This window comes from Lytechinus pictus, chromosome 12 (assembly GCF_037042905.1).
Source record: "Lytechinus pictus isolate F3 Inbred chromosome 12, Lp3.0, whole genome shotgun sequence".
NCBI lineage: Eukaryota > Metazoa > Echinodermata > Echinoidea > Temnopleuroida > Toxopneustidae > Lytechinus > Lytechinus pictus.
This window is the reverse complement of record NC_087256.1, coordinates 13,326,406-13,343,713: the sequence shown is the minus strand read 5'-3', so window position 1 is coordinate 13,343,713 and position 17,308 is coordinate 13,326,406. Positions and strand designations below refer to the sequence as shown.

General features: G+C 37.2%; 1 protein-coding gene across 1 annotated transcript in view; it reads left to right on the top strand.

Moving 5' to 3' along the window:
- Positions 1-15,911, top strand: part of LOC129272423 (protein FAM193A-like) — a 28,782-nt gene extending 12,871 nt beyond the window's left edge. Inside the window, exons 9-17 of the mRNA XM_064107975.1 lie at positions 548-758; positions 1,444-2,437; positions 3,767-3,911; positions 4,737-4,887; positions 6,526-6,600; positions 7,614-7,784; positions 9,091-10,378; positions 10,842-10,920; positions 11,351-15,911. Of these exons, the coding sequence (XP_063964045.1) occupies positions 548-758; positions 1,444-2,437; positions 3,767-3,911; positions 4,737-4,887; positions 6,526-6,600; positions 7,614-7,784; positions 9,091-10,378; positions 10,842-10,920; positions 11,351-11,447 (3,211 nt within the window). The 3' untranslated portion in view covers positions 11,448-15,911. The remainder of the gene's footprint in view (positions 1-547; positions 759-1,443; positions 2,438-3,766; positions 3,912-4,736; positions 4,888-6,525; positions 6,601-7,613; positions 7,785-9,090; positions 10,379-10,841; positions 10,921-11,350) is intronic.
- The last annotated feature ends 1,397 nt before the right edge of the window (positions 15,912-17,308 follow it).

Here is a 17,308-nt window from a genome sequence, read left to right as displayed (position 1 = left end):
CAATGGTACTCTTGTTGTGTTGGTGTAGCATGATTGTCAAAGTGAACAAAAAATTCTCCTAATTTGTCTGATGAATATTCCTTCCAGCGTGTTATGATACCGATTCAGTACATCTGGGCCTGGTCTTACAAGGAGGGTTTTAGATCTGAATAACTGAAAATATCTGTTTAAAAAAATTAAATCATATAAAAAGTGAATGAAAGTGATATGATGTTCACTACTCTGGTATGATTGGAATTTTAGATAATATAGTCAAAAGTTTTTCTAAATAAACCTTTACCAAAACTTTTAAACATACTTTTACATTTTTTGGTACAGGTTTCTACAGAAAAATGCAATCCGAAAGTTTGCTTTCTCATGGCTACCCTAAATATCAAGCATAAGACTTTTTTTTCAAAGACAAGTATGTAACTGAATATATTTTTTTCACAAATGGATTACCTTTCTTGAATATCTGCCACTCTGTTTTACCTCATTGACTACCGTTGTGAAGTAAGATTGCCGTTTCATACATTTTGAGGGGTGCTACCTTTATCTTGATACACAGTTTCTGTTCTCCAAGAAGCGACGACTCCGATGACTCCGACGACCTGGACTCGGATTCATCTCCTTCACCGTCCCATGAGAATGCCTTTGAAGACGAAGACGATGACGGGGAAGGAAGACAGAATGAGAACTCATCGTCGAGGGGGAGGACGAGGTGTAGAGCGTCTTACTCTGGTGGTGACAGGCAGAGCAATGGTGGTGATGTCAAGAAGGTGAGTTGGATGTTGACTTCTGCTTTGGGTTCCTGTATCCTGGGATGTTAAATCTGATTCTTGTCAGAATTGGCAATACTGCGGAATGCACCACGTAGCTTCCAAAATCTGGGTAGCTTCCTCTGAGGTATAGGCATGGGTATGCTGTGTACACATTAGGTGATATTGATATTGCAGTGGAAATACCATTATCCCAGAAATTTAAAGTAAAATGCATTCTTCAAGCCCTCTGAATGTTGCACTGTCGTTTCTATATTTCTACCCTGTAAGTAATATTGACCGAAAGTAATATGTCAAATAATAATATAATAATAATTACTTTTATATATCGCTTAATACACTTTGTTTCTAAGCGCTTTACATTGCAATTATTATTATCCCGGTCATTGGATCCTGGCGTCACACAATGTATGTGTCGGGGAAAATAAAAAAAAATTACTTAAATTGTTGTCTTTTTTCAGGTAAATAATAGGATAAGACTGCAGTGGGAAATTTGCTATACATTCATTGATTTAGTTGAATGTTTTGGAATTTCAATTTTTTTGTTCATTCATACTTCATTTGGAATTCTTTCTTATTACCAATGCGACTCAGATTGACTAAAACAGTTATTCATGCTGATATAACGCAAGTCAATGTTGTTCATGTATTTTTGTCTAATGTATTTCTATCTTTGTTTCACTAGGATTCCAATGTTTCCAGTAATCAGCCCTGTGAGTGTCATGTTTGTTCCGCCAACAACTGTTCACATCTACCTACTGCTGCCATGATGACTGGAGACAACAAACCCTCGTACCTCTTTTATCCAAACCTCCAGAGCCACCAACCACTAGACCTCAGCCATCCGGGCATCTCGGCCAAACACCCTCTCATCCACCCACATCTATACAACCTGACCTCGCAGAAGCCCAACAAGATCCCTAACCACTCCCAACAAGCATTCCAGCTCAGTCTTGACGCTTCAGACGGGCTCCAGAACTACGGCGACTGGAACAGTGCCTATGAGAGCGCCAAGATGGTCCTTCACACGCATTCTCACGCTCACTACGGGCATGAGGAGGCACCAGACCTCATTCAGAGTGCCAAAGCAGCAATCCAGTCAAACTGCCGTGCGGAGAAGAGCGAAAACCGTTCAGCAAAGATAGTACCAGTTCATCAGGGGCAACATAACTCTGAAGGAAAGGCCAAGGAGGAGAAAGGGAAGAAGCACAACCATGATGGCTCCGGGGTAATCAGCAATGGTATAAGCGAGTGGACCAAGCAACAGAGATTAGCACAACACCTCCACAACGAGAGGGGCAAGAACTCTAGTCTTGTAGCTCAAGAGCTTTGTGCCAAGCATAATTTTCCAGCGGTACCGAAGCTTCCCAACAACGTCTTAATCTCCCCAACTCTCCTTCAGGGAACGGATGCAACGAGCGGAACGGTGACCCAAGAGAGTCTGGCACAGCAGTTCAGCTCGGGGGTTCTAACTCAGCAGGCTCTGATGACCCAGGGCATGCTGGCTGCTCAAGGGACAAGCCTTCAGTTGCAGAATGCAGGCATTCATGTGGCTGATGTGCACCATCTCCAGCAGCAGCAGCAACAGCATGCTGCACCATCAGATGGCAAGAAGAAGAAGAAGAATCAAGGTGGTGTGGAGGATAGTTTACCTGCTGAACCAACAGTCAGATTACCAGGTAAGGAAGCATTTTAACATTTGATATTCTTGGAAATTTGATTTGTCTTTGCCTTCTATAAATCTGCATGTCCTTGCTGTGAACAGCCACCAGAATGAAATGGCATCTGTGATATAGACACAGGGTGCTACATAAGCACTTGCCAGATAGCCCGGGGAAAGTAAAAGTTAGAGTCGGGCAAGTGTTTTGAAGTAAAGACCGAAACTACTTGCCCGAATTGGGCAAGCAAAATTCTCACAGTAGAATGACCAAAATTAGGGTCGATATGATATGATATTGACCCTAATTTTAGTCATGGCAGGCAAGATAAAATCACTTTGGAAAAAGAAATGCAATAACAAGGTAGATCAGTTCATGTCAAAAGAGAGAAAAAGGTCAATGGTTTTTAAAACCGCAAAACTTTCTTTTCATGAGGTAAAACTTTTTTTTCAAGGATTTTGGGGGCAAGTGAAATAGATTTTTGGGCAAGTATATTCCAACTATTAGAAAATTTACTTGCCCGACCCAGCAAGTGCTTCTAAAAAGTTATGTAGCACCCTGTAGACAGTGATGCATATTGCCTTGTTTTATGTGAAAGAAAAGTTCTCTTATTAAGGGAATTGTAATAAAGACTCGATGGTCATAAGGGAATTTCGGCCATGCAACTCTGTTGGTATAAATATCTGTTTTATAGAGTGTGCTGGTCAATGTATTAAAACAACCTTGTCATTTAGAAGATGGTTTTTCTACCTGATCTTTGAGAATGTGTGTATGTAATCATATACCAGCCAGGGTACAATTCGCCTAAATTTCTGGGCCTTATTTAAGTAACATTCCGTGCATAAACTTGGTTTGAATGTGAAGGGTGTCTCGTGAAGTTGTTCAAGACTTCACAAACAACTGTAATATGGATTGCGAAAATTTAAACCCTGAGATTTCCATGGTGTATTACAAATTATCAATGTGTTTTTCAATATTCTCATTTGAAACGCGGCAAAATGTATGAAGTGAACTACAATTATGTATTATCAAATTGAATATCAGTAGGCATCTCCTAATTTCAGCTACAGCTAATATAATTGTAATGATTAAGAAACTCATCTGGCATGCTTGCCAAGTTTCTATTGCTTATCGTTACCTTGGATGAACAGCTTGGGAGCATTTTACGATACAAATAGTCTGTTTTCACTGACCATCGGTTATAAGCTAGCGAAATCCTTTCATCTGATTGGTTCAGAGCAAATTTTTTAGTGAAAATCACTGACTAGATGCTTCACGAAATACTCCCCCGATTGCAATCACATAGCTTTACCATCTTATCATTTTCTTGGTTTTGATTTTTTTTCTCAGATTACCTAAATGAGCAGCACCTGCATACGTGTTCCCATCAGAACCAAATCTCCCACTCATCCAGTGTCCTGGGCACCAATGCTGGCCTGTGTAGTAGCTCCATGCAGACTACGCCTAGTACTCCAAACTCCGCCAGTGTGTGCAGGTAGGTTTCTGGTGACGACAGTTGCCCTTATCATGTCATAACCATTCCTCTCCTTCATGAATTCTTTTTGTTCTTTTATCTTGGATATGAACCCCAGATTATTATCATTTTTATTTTATTTTATTCATTTGTTTATTTATTTTATTATTTATTTATCTTATTTTTTAATTTTTTTTTATATTTATTTATTTGTTTGTTTATTTATTAAATTTTTTAAATTTATTTATTCATTTATTAAATTTTTTAATTTATTTAATTATTTATTCATTCATTCATTCATTCATTTATTTATTCATTCAGTTTTTGGCCATATTTCAGAAAATTCTAAAAGCACAGTATTATGTCAATCAATGACATGATGAAATCGTTATCAAGGTCTTTATGATGACAATGATGTTAACTGAGATTACAATATATCACTTAATTTTACCTGTTTCACAGCCAACATTGCATTACATGGCATTATTTCTGAAGCTAAGTATTTTTCTTTGTGAAAGTTTGATTATTTGATAGTCAAGTTTCGAACTTGATAAATGTTTTAATTGAATTGCATTGACTTGAAACGCATATTTTACCATTAACCAAGTGTATATTTGGCACCACATTTTTGGGAAACCACACAATTGAAAGCTCAAGTAAGGGTTATATTTGATACCTATGGTGTCTCTATGTATGACAAATTGGTAAATTTAAAAATCCCAGTTTTTGCTTGAAATTTTGACAAAGGTGTTTTGCACATCACTTCCATTATTCATTGTGACTAGCTATAATCTTGAATCTAAACCCTATTTCAACTTTATTCTCATTTTCTTTCAAACCAAACAGTAGTGAACCAGACTATGAAACCCCCAACTACCAACATGACGAGGACACGCCCAGTAACTATGACGACAAGGACTCAAACGCATCAAGCACCACCAGGGAGAGAGAATCTAAACATTGTGAATGCTGCTACTGTGAATTCTTCGGCCAGGGGGTAAGTGGAAAGTCAAATACTTTGATTAGGATAGTCTAGACTCATATTCTAGAAAGGGATTTAAACTTGTCTTTTGAACTGTACCTTTCTAATTGAGATATATTTTAGTGACGGTTTAGAAAATGATTATAATCTGCTTTTTGTCTCGCCTGCATAGCAGAGCTAGACTATAGGCGCCGCTTTTCCGACGGCGACGGCGGCGTCAACATCAAATCTTAACCTAAGGTTAAGTTTTTGAAATGACATCATAACTTAGAAAGTCTATGGACCTAGTTCATGAAACTTGGACATAAGGTTAATCAAGTATTACTGAACATCCTGCCTGAGTTTCAGGTCACATGACCAAGGTCAAAGGTCACTTAGGGTCAATGAACTTTGACCATGTTGGGAGAATTATTTTCAAAATCTTAACCGAAGGTTAAGTTTTAGAAATGACATCATAACTTAGAAAGTATATGGACCTAGTTCATGAAACTTGGGCATAAGGTTAATCAAGTATAAGTGAACATCCTGCTTGAGTTTCAGGTCACGTGACCAATGTCAAAGGTCATTTAGGGTCAATGAACTTTGGTCAAGTTGGGGGTATTTGTTGAATTACTATCATAACTTTGATAATTTATGGATCTAGTTCATGAAACTTGGACATAAGGTTAATCAAGTATTAGTGAACATCCTGCCTGAGTTTCAGGTCACATGACCAAGGTCAAAGGTCATTTAGGGTCAATGAACTTTGGCCAAGTTGGGGGTATTTGTTGAATTACCATCATAACTTTGAAAATTTATAGATCTAGTTCATGAAACTTGGACATTAGGTTAATTAAGTCCCACTGAATATCCTGTGCGAGTTTCAGGTCACATGACCATGGTCAATGGTCATTTAAGGTCAATGAACTTTGGCCGTGTTGGGGGTATTTGTTAAATTACCATCCTAACTCTGAAAGTTTACGGATCTAGTTCATAAAACTAGGACATAAGAGTAATCAAGTATTACTGAACATCCTGTACAAGTTTCAGGTCACATGACCATGGTCAAAGGTCATTAAAGGTCAATGAACTTTGGCCGTGTTGGGGGTATTTGTTGAATTACCATCGTAACTCTGAAAGTTTATGGATCTAGTTCATAAAACTTGGGATATAAGAGTAATCAAGTATCACTGAACATCCCCTGTGAGTTTCAGGTCACAAAACCAAGGTCAAAGGTCAGTTAAGGTCAATAAACTTAGGCCATGTTGGGGTAATTGTTGAATTGCCATCATAACTTTGAAAGTTTATAAATAGAGTGAATGAAATGTGGACATGGGTGTAGTTGACAAGTCTTAAGTCACTGTTCAAATGTCATTTCAAAGTTAGCACTGCTGCGATATTTAAATTGCGTAATGCAGGCGAGACTGCCAGAGGCGTTCCACTTGTATGAAATATTTATTGCTCCAACAGTGTTTCCAAGAAAATATGTTTACAGTTTATATGGTATTGAAAGTTAAATGATTCGTGATGTGTCATTACATTGAATATGTTGGTCGTTTTGCAGTCTAAACTGTCTAATGGTTAAATTATTGGTAATTACCCAAAATTTGAAAGTACTTGATTAGTATTTATATATCCTTATTTAAAACAAACTTGTCTTTTATTCTATTCTAGCCCCAACCTGCTCCAACCAGTCGAAACTACACTGAAATCAGAGACAGACTGCGACTAAGACTAAGAGAGCGAAAGGTAATTAGAAATTGATATCCGTCAAAGATAAACAGTAAACTTAGTGGCCCATGGTGCGATTATCCCTCTTTAACAGTTTAAGCTAAGAGCCATTTATACTCATGAGCCCAAAATTCACAAAGGTGGTTTTCAAAACCATCGGTTGAACCCATGGTTAAACAGATTTCCTGTATAAATTACACTTATTTACTGCGTACAGTGTATATTTAAAAATGTCCAATGCTGATGCGCACTTTTGTCACAGTGCGTCAAATTGACACTTGTTGCCATGGTTATCCACGCTTTTTTATTCAGGAGTCCACTGTTTTTTTAAATGAGTCCACTCTTCAAACAGTGGACTCGTAAATAAAATAGTGTACTTAACAACAGGCGTCAATTTGGCCCACTGACAAAAGCGCGCATCGGCATTCGACATTTTTTTATATAAGTAAATAAGCATAATTTATACTGGAAATCTGCATAAACCATGGGTTCAACTAATGGTTTTAAAAACCACCTTTGTGAATTTGGGCCATTGACTTGTAACCTAGATTGTATTTAATATATTACTATTTTATAAGCGGGGTAAGGAGCTGCTGTCTATGTCATTTACTAGCAGTAGTATTGGGCTGGAACTCTGAAAATGATCTGCAACTTTGATCACAGAGAAAAATACCCCACATATGTTATTTCTACATTTTAAGTGAACCTATTTTACAAGACATTCTAGTTCTATTTAGTTTTCCTTTTATCAATTTGAACATAATTACTTGGTTTCTGTTAATATTGTTTTCAACAGGAGAGTGTGAATTCTTCTTGAGTATTTGCACTTGTATCATTGTAATTGCATTTATTTGTGTGATAGCATGTTAAAAAGAATGACTTGTTTTTTTATTTTTGTTAATTTGTATAAAGATCTAGAATTAAATGAACAAGTGAATGAAATTGATGAATTAAAATGTTGGTTTTGTCACAAAGAGGACTTAGTAATTTCACGCGTAACCAAACTTCCGTCTTCTTCTCTTTTCTCGCAGCAACCCAAAGACCATTCACCTTCCCATGAACCACCCACTCCACATCCTCCTAATGACCTGCTACACGCGGACGAACGCAAGGTGGAGGATCTACTCTCGTTCATAGAGGGCGCTAAAAAGACCAAGAGCAATTCCAAAGCAGCTAAACGACAGCGGCAGAGGCAGAAGAAGGTATGATAGTCGAAAGATGAGTTTAAAATGCAGTTTTCTCTTTGATGCCATAGTTAAGATGTCTTAGCCTCGGTCTATAAGAATGTCACATTTTATTTTTTTACATATGTGTGTAGTATAATTTTACTAGCTTTACTGTTGACTGGAGTTATGTAGGTACAATCAAATGTGTAAAATGTCCATAGTCACAGTCAGACCGCAGGTCCCTATGCTAATGAGCAAAAAGGCCAGATTCATCCAAATCATCTCGTGGCTGGATCCTCCTCCTTGCAAAATCTTGTGATTCGTGAGATTTTCTTTCTCTAAGAATTTACCTGTTTTAACCTCAAGTTAAATGAAATATTATTGCACCATCAGATAGAGTAAATGTTACTCTTTCATATTGGTCATTTATTTTGTATACAATATTTTGTTAAATAAGTAAATTTCTGGCCTGAAAATGTGCCTCAAAACTGAATTTTCTTCCTCTGTTTTCTTTTGCAAATTGTGCAAAACTTTTTATTTTGAGCCTCAATGATATCTATATCACCATAGAGCTGAACTTCTTTACTATCTCACAATGCCACTCTTGATATGCGGCACCGGGTCAAGATCACACTTTTCCCACCAAGGTACAAGACGAGATTTCTGAAATTTTGTACTTGCATGAAATCCAGAGTTCTGATTGGCTGGATAAGGTTCACAGAACAACAGGCGCGGGGTATTTGAGGAGATTACCACATGGGAAGTGTGACCTTCCCATGAACCCAGACACTGGAACCGTTGCAATTTGCCAGTGTGTGGTCTCTTTGACCAATCAGAGTGCAGTATTCTTGTTTTCAAGCTGCTTTATGTACTTGGCAAATGAAAAGTGTGATCTTGACCCGATTAAACCAATTCTTATTTTGAAACCTATATCATTTTAAAGCATACATATTCAGCTTTATCATGATCTAAAAGTCATTTGGGCTGAAACAAAAATAAAGTGTGAAAATAGCAGCTTTTGTCAGGTGAAAATAATTATTTTGTAGCATATTTTAGATCAAAATTTTAACCTATATTACAAAATCTTTGAATAAATTCAAACACATGACCTGAAAGAATGATTCTTCTTCTTTACAATGATACCAAATTCATGAAATTCGATGCACAATTAGAGCAGCAATGACCGAATGAAAAGAGGTGTTTTGGTCCGCATCAAGCTCATTAAATATGCAAAACATCTCAAGTCATGAATATCACTTGGATGAAAGAAGCCACTTTCTTGGGACCTGCCGTCTGACTGGTCAAAACTAATGCTTCACCTTTTTCTTTGTTTTCTGAACAGGCTGAGCAAAAATCCAAAAGTGTGCCTGATAATGGTCACAAGAAAGACATCCATGTACCTGTGTCTCTACACCATCACCATCACCACCACCACCATCATCATGTGGAAGTATCCAGGGAGAAGCAACATGAGGCAACATCTCAGCACAACACCATCTGTACGGCAAAGCCTTCCCATCCAATCAAACAACTACATCAGGCTCCTGCCAAACAACAATCGCAGCCTCAAGAAACCCAGCAGTCCGAGTCCAAGTCTGTACCGACATCCAAGGGTCACCCCAGACCACAGTCGGACCAACACACCCGCGTGGTAGCTTCTCAACCCTTGTGCATGTCGATGACTGCGTCTTCACCATCAGCAGAGTCGTCCAAACAAGCTTCCGCAAACTCCAGAGCAGTTCCCATGGTGACTTCTCAGGAGAGTGTCCCCAAAGGCGAAAGCAACAGTACCAGCAAGAAAGGCAAAGGTTCAGGAGTGACCCTACCGCAAGTTCAGGCAGTTGCGCCATCATCGAACAGTGGTAATAAGAACTTTGAGAATAAAGCCAAAGGTAAACAGAATGGAGCTGGGAAGCAGGGACCATCGTTAGCTCATCATCCTTCAGAGGCTAGCATGGATGGCAGAGGAAAGCCAGATCAAGATACAGGGAAATCCCTGAATAAGCGTGATCATGTGGTCAGCAATAAGACAGGCAGTCAATCATCACAGCAGAGAATTGTCCAAAATCAGAAGCATCAGCAGCAACCGAAGACCGACAAGACACCCAGACATGACAACACTAATGCATGGAAGACGTCTACAATGGGAGGACAGGAGAGGTTACTGAATGGTAATGTAAGTGACAGCTGCAGTGGCATTAGCAGCAGGTCTAACAGTGTTGGTAGCAAGACCAACAACAGCAGGACCAAGCAGGGTGGAGCTCCTTCAACCAACATTGATGACCCCCATTTGAAGAAGCAGGCTAATCTCAAGCCCTCACATGGTATGCTGATGTCAGCAGCAACAGCACAGGGTAATCCAAAGGCCACTACCACCATCAACACCAAGAAGGCCAACCAGACTTCCAACAGCATCAAGGAAAAGCTGCCACAGAAGATGGAGGAGACAGCCACTGCCAGACTGGCCAGCAAGCGATCAGAGACCAATCACAAGATGGACGCCAGGACATCTCACAATGGGGGTGGTCATGACCAGATGACTAACGGACTAGCGCTGTCTAACGGAAGCAGCACCACCAACAAGAGACGAAAGAAGAAGAAGAACTCTGACAATCCAAATGCATCCATTGGTAAGCATTTGAAAGAAATGTACATCTCTCTTGACAACTTCACGATTCATGAATTTGACAAGACAGCTTATCCAATGTCACTTTTCATCTGGTGAACATTTTATCATACTAACTTGGATGCATACAGAAATGATTGATACAGCGCCTGTCTAATTAAATCAAAGTGTTTAAATGGAATAATTTTGATAGCCGATAAAATCCGATAAAAGACAATACACGCTGCATGGCTATCAAATCAGTTTTGAATGTACGTCTATACTTCGTAAAACTTGTGTAAGAACTAGGTAAAGTCTTTCTAAAAAGTCAGAAACACTAAAAGCTTGTTGAAAATAATTGAATGAAGAGAAACGATCAAAATCGGTTTGGTTGAAATGACATTGTAAATTCATTTCTGTATACCTCTAAGTTTCTTATTTTGGAATGTTGATTGTAAACAAACAGGTATTTTTGTATCTTTTCACAGATGAGATCTTCCTTCCAAAGGAAAATATAGACATGAACGAAATGGACGAGACTGAGAGAGAGCTTGAAGCTTTCAAAAGGTAAACTTATCTACTTCCTTACATAATTTCACATGCTTGTGGGTTAATTTTACTGATATATCATTCAGACATGTTCCTGCAATAGTTGCTGAAGGGTAAATTTAATCTGATATACTCCGTTCAAATAAACTAAATAAGTGGCATGGTCCATTTAAGAGCAATTTTTTTTCGGGGGGGGGGGGGATGGCTGTTGTATATGAAGATGTAAAAGTTAATTGTTGGTAGCTTATCCATTAAAATTCTTCTTTGATGTTTGAAATCATCTTCCACATATTTCTTCCTCCCTTTCCTTTTCTCTGTCTATCCTTTATCTTTTCCCTTTCTTTCATCTGCCCTTTATCTGCTTGATTTATTAAGTGAATAATTGATTGGTTAGAAATAATTCATGTTCATCATAACTAGATGTACAATCTCTTTCTATTTCTCTCAGGTTCTGCATGGCTTCTACCCCTCAGCAACACAAGGAGAAGGTTGTCTTCAACGTCAAGGACCTAGCCCTGAAGAAGAGTAGCCTTCAGGCTCATTAAGAAGCATCATTCCATACATGTACCAACTAGACCAAGACAACAGACCCAAAGCACCACCTCTCTCAATGGAAACAGGGTGTCCTGCACTAGAGACCTGGAGACTTGAATCAAAAGTCTAATGAGATATCGTACTTTTAGATGAATTTCACAGACCAAACCATGAGACTTGAATCGAATCCACTGAGATTTCACCATATAGATAAAATTCACAGACCAAATGCAATATGCTCACTTCCATGAAGCAACTCTTACAAAGAAATGATGATCACCCTTCATTTACCTTACATTTCGTTGATATGAGGTCTGATCAGCCCTGATAATAGGTGGTTATCAATAGGGTTATGGTCTCAAGACCAGGATAGAACTAAATGCTGCTGTTACCAACTAGACCCTAGGACTGAAGGACAAAGTTATCACTTCTTGCACTGAAACTTATGTTCCATGGTTGGCACTAAAGAATGCATCCAGACAATTTTTTTTTACAAATTTCAACAAAAAGGATAAAAGAACCCAAAGCAAAATTATCGATCATATTTAGAAAAGATTCAGGTACTACACAGATTCCAATGACTTCCAGCATCATTGATATTGCTCTTTGAAAACAAAATAAATGCCACCAAAATAATCCAAGACAATATGATACCTTCGTCTGCCCGTACTTGTTCTAAGATCCAGCTTACATTCTATTCATCACCAATATCAGACCAAGACGTAAGATAGGCTTCTAAACTTTTAAAGTAGCAATGGGACTAAGAGGCAAAAAACTTCCCTTTTATTTTTGCTGTTTCACAATCCACTCTTATACAACCACCGCTTTCACCACTGGGCAATTGCATAATGTATGTTCGTCATACTTCCGATGTGGGGTCATCCTGAAAATATTTGTCTCTCTTTTTTTTTTTTATTCATATGATCAGTTGAAATCCTCTCAGATTATTGCATATGCCATCATTTCATAAACTGTCATATAAAATGGAGAGCAATTGGGGTCCTGACAAACGAAATTGCTTAATATTATTTTATGAGATAGCCTTCCTACAAATTCTCCATCTCTGTATTGGCCCACACTTGAATGATGAATAGGACTCCATCCTAATGATTACGAATCAGTTGTTCAGCTGTGCAATATATGAATCACACATATTTCTAGACAAATGCTGAAAATGTTGTTGAAATACATTTTACATCAATTAAGTAGAGGTAGAGGTCTGAAGACACTCACATAGAATCTATCAGGTAGATCTGAAAAGACAATTTTTTTTTTTTACACAACAGAAGATTAACGCAGAGCTTCAATTCAGTGGATTCACAATACGGTGCGCCATCTATCGGTTGGCAGCGGACAGGCAAATTTCTAACTGTTGGGTCGACATCACACGCAGGCTAGGCGCAGCCAGCGCATAGTGCTGGTATAAAGATGATTAAAAAATGAAAACCATATAAGCGGAGGAAGAATTCACCAAAAACTGTCTAAATTTCCCAAAGAAATCTGCAGCAAATTTCTCTCCCATCTCCTGGTAAACAGCACAATTTTATGCAAACTGGCCGAGCCGCGTTGGTCATTGCATAATCGTTATAGCGCTCAGCAGATATGTTGACTTTTTCCCATGAGGCGTTGCGAATTTCGGCCTGTCCGCTGCAACCGATAGGTGGCGCACCGAATTGTGAATCCATCGAATTCCAAGTGATGCGTAGTAAATCTCCTGACTGCATTGGTTGGGTCAGTCTGAGAGAAATCTATTTCAGCTTTGAAAAGATTGATTATTGAATGTTCTTTTAGATTTGCAATTCTGACAAATTGATAAATTATGAATGAAGGTTAATGGATCGATGTTGGCAATTACTACTCAATGTAGACCAAAAATCTGTCTGTTTTCGTCGGTATTCTCTGTTGAAACTTGGTCTGGCTTCGCGGCATCCCCTACCACTGTAGACCAAAGGAATTATCCCATACGCACTGCAGCGATGGTGGTAGACATCATGCCATGATAGTAACACAAACATGATTGACTGGCGCATTCTTGTGTTCTAGCTGCATTAAAAACATGACGCGAGCCCTGTCTGTCTGGAATCAAAATTTTGTATTTTACATGGCATATTTCGAGAAACTGGTTAGATGAACATATCTATTAGAAATTACTTTTCATTCACATGCTTTGTTTTCCTAATCAAAAGTGGGGTTTACGCAGTAATCAAAGATGATGAGGCAGCTAGCCCTTTTCACCATAGGATGCTGTAGTTAAGCATCGCGCGAACCACCACCATTACGAGTCCTATGGGAGTCTTCCGTCTGTGTAGGAGAACTGAGAAAAATTAGAAAATTTAAAAACAAAACTGAGTAAACAGCAGATTTTTTCAGTCTATACTGGATGGTGTTTCATAAAGATTCAAGTGTGACTTAGGGGGTGTTGCAAGAAAATATTTGCAATCAATTGCAAATATTCTGTTCCAATTTTACGATTGATAAATCAATTTTTAACTGTAGCAAATCAGATTACCCTCCTTGTTTCAAGAAGCAGATTAGCAATCAATCGCAAATTTGCAATTAAGTTAAAAACTTATAATTGATTTAGGGACCGAAAATAGACTTGCAAATGATCGCAAGTTTCTTGCAACACTCCATAAGGGGGTGTTGCAAGAAGATATTTGAAATCAATTGCAAATTTAAGTTGCAAATTTAGAAGTGATAGATCAATTCTAACTTGAGTGAATTGATTTATTCTTGTTAATACAAGAAGCACACCTGTGATAATTTGCAAATTTGCAGTTAGTTGCAAGACTTGTGATTGTTTTGGGGACTTAGAAATTAACTTGCATTGATTGCAAGTTTCTTGTAACGCCCCATTGAAGTCATGCTAGAATGTGTACACTACTTAATGATGTGGTCATGTGTCACATACTGCATCCGAATGGAAATTTATATGTGATTTTAGCGACACTTGAATCTTTGTGAAACGCTCACCTGGTAAAACTTCTTTGTATGAAGAACTAGCTTGTTCTGAGGCCTCGGCAGCGAAACCGACTGACATCCATGCCATTTGGGTATGAAGTAAAGAAATTTAGGATGATCGAATTCATCTTTCTATTCCCCGCATCTGTATTATCTGTTCTTCATTCCACGGGGAGATGTTTGGAAGCTTACTTTCTGAAAGTGAAGGAAGGGTATAATATATTCAAGTATTATGGTGTAAAGCGGATTGGGAAAGTTTGAGTTTTGGCTAGTGTACTTTTGAAGCACACATGGTATCCTTGAAAGCACACCACCCACTTATGTAGAGATAATGATCCACGGAATAATGACTTCTATGGGAGAGTATGAAACTAGATGAAGTGATGCAATTATTGAATATGCAGATGAGTAATGCATTAGATTCAGGAAACATAAAATGTTTTGTTTACCAAAGCATAATGCACTTTTGTGAAAATGAAGACAATCGGATATTGTTTCCCAGAAAAAAAAGACAATTTATGGTCTGTAACACAAGTTTTGAGATGGTCTAATAGAAAAAAAATTGTTTGATTATTATCCACATATGATGCAGAATGTAATATTACTCAAACACCAAGTGTTGAAAATTGATGAATATTTTGTAATATGAAGCTGGTCTCGTAATTGTCCCGAACAATTTTTCCTTTAAAGTGTTGAGTGCGTGAAATATGTATTAAAGTTATACAGTGTATGTCCAAGCACCGTACTTTCTACAGTGAGTCTGGGTCACTGGTGAGATGTAGTCAAGTTTTCCAGCAGACCAAATGATTTGAGAAAATGAAACAAAATTAACATTTATTGGAAGTGTAGCAATGACAAAAGAAAAATAGCCTCACCCAATTTTGGTAGGATTGATTTATGCTTGATTGAATTTAAAGTATGTTTCCATCCGTCAAAAAATATTGTGACTATTTCATTTTATTATAAGAAAATGTGATTTGTAGAAATTTGAACTGTCAAAGTAATGATATCATTTGCGTCTTTTTATGGTGTCTGTGAAGGGCCAATACAAAGTGTTGCTTTTGCCCTCTTTTCGGTACACAAAATTAGAAGTGAAAGAAATAAAATGAAATTTGCAGGTATTGGAAGTTCCAGAATTTTCGGAAACATGCCATTTCCAAATGGCAGACTTGGACTTTTTAAAGACTTGACCACGAAGAAACTTATGGATGGCCTTGTAATGTTTGTTTATTGATAAGTCAACTTTTTGAGAATAAAGATTCTGAGAATGTACTTATCTTGGCTTGTATGTAATAAGTCGAGATTGAAAAGTTTGTTGCAGACATACGTTTCCCTCTTTTATTATTATTATTTTATTTGACGATGACTTTTGTAGTGTGGATTAGATGATGCATATGACAAGAAATGTTGCGTTTATTATTAATGCGAAAAATTCCAGTGCATATTAGCCATTTTCATGATGTAAACAAAATGCTAACAATAAAAAGACATTGATATTGCAATGAAAAACAATTGACTCAGAAATATTTGATTTGTTTTCCTCGAGTGAAATGAAGGAGAAGCAGACCATATTGTTTTTATTGAAAGAAGTTTTTATTCAAACAGACCTTGAAAAGAAGGCACAATAAATATTTGAACAGTTTTAAAAGAGAATATCAATATGGTTCAAGGTTTATCATCAGTGTATGGAATAAATACAGGTTCATGGTTTACTTCAATGTTAATAGTATCAAATTTACATCCATTTATCATTTACATACATAATATGTACAAAAAGGATTCAAATTGTTACATCTGAAAGTGGATTTATACATCAGATATCAATTATTTTTTAAATAGTCAAATATATTTCATAAATTACTCTCACTGTGATATTGGCAAATTTGGCATAAAAAACATGAACAAGAAGAAAATGCAAGAATTTTTTTTCTCAAGGTTACCATTCATACAATAAAAGTTGCAAATTCAAAAGCAGATCATTCAATGGCATCAATGTGGTTTAAGAGAAAGTTAACTCTGCGTAAGTCATCCTTTCATTGCAAGAAATCACCAAAGTCTAAGCAATTTTTTCAGACTGGGAGGCTGTTTCTCAAAGACTTAAATGCGACTTTAAGCTGTTTTTAAATTCCAACTTGTGAGTGGTATGTAACAAAACATTTTTATCAGATCTACAAACCCAAGGCATGATACACTACACAGTACATAATTATCATCAGTGAGGTTATGTGGTATAAATGGTGTGTGTTCAAGTGCTTAAACATGACCTCAAGTCATGTTTAACTTTACCTGAAAAAGGCCGCAAATATCATACCCGTCTCCCAAGAGACTATATTGACTTCCTCATAAACGTACATACACAAAAAGTTGAAAATCCAAATTTTCAAACATTTAAAGATTCACATAAATTATATATCAAAATTTTTCATATACAATTATATACACATCACTCTAAAATCTCATAAATTACTATCATTATGATACAGGCAAATTTGGCATATAAATATGAAAGCGATAAAAACTGTTAACCCTGGCATTTCGAATAAAGAATTACAATAGATTTGATACAACAAAGAAAATTGGCAATTCAATGGCAACACTGATAACACAAGTACTGTGAAAGTTGCATTATTAATACTTCATTTCAGTAATATTCTTAGATAAGACACTATTTTTAGGAAGACATGTGTTCCTCCCCTTTTCATCCATCCACATTCTCAGCCAAATGCAAATTATTTCCCAGTTCTGATTTCATACTAATGGAGACCTGCTTTCATACACAGATCTATGAAAAAGACCAACACTCAGGAATCAGAATATTGGCAGTCAATGGAGTTCTTAGTATGTAACACAAACAAAATTCAAATCAATGACTTAAGACCTAATCTTAACTATGAGTTTATAAAGGGCAATA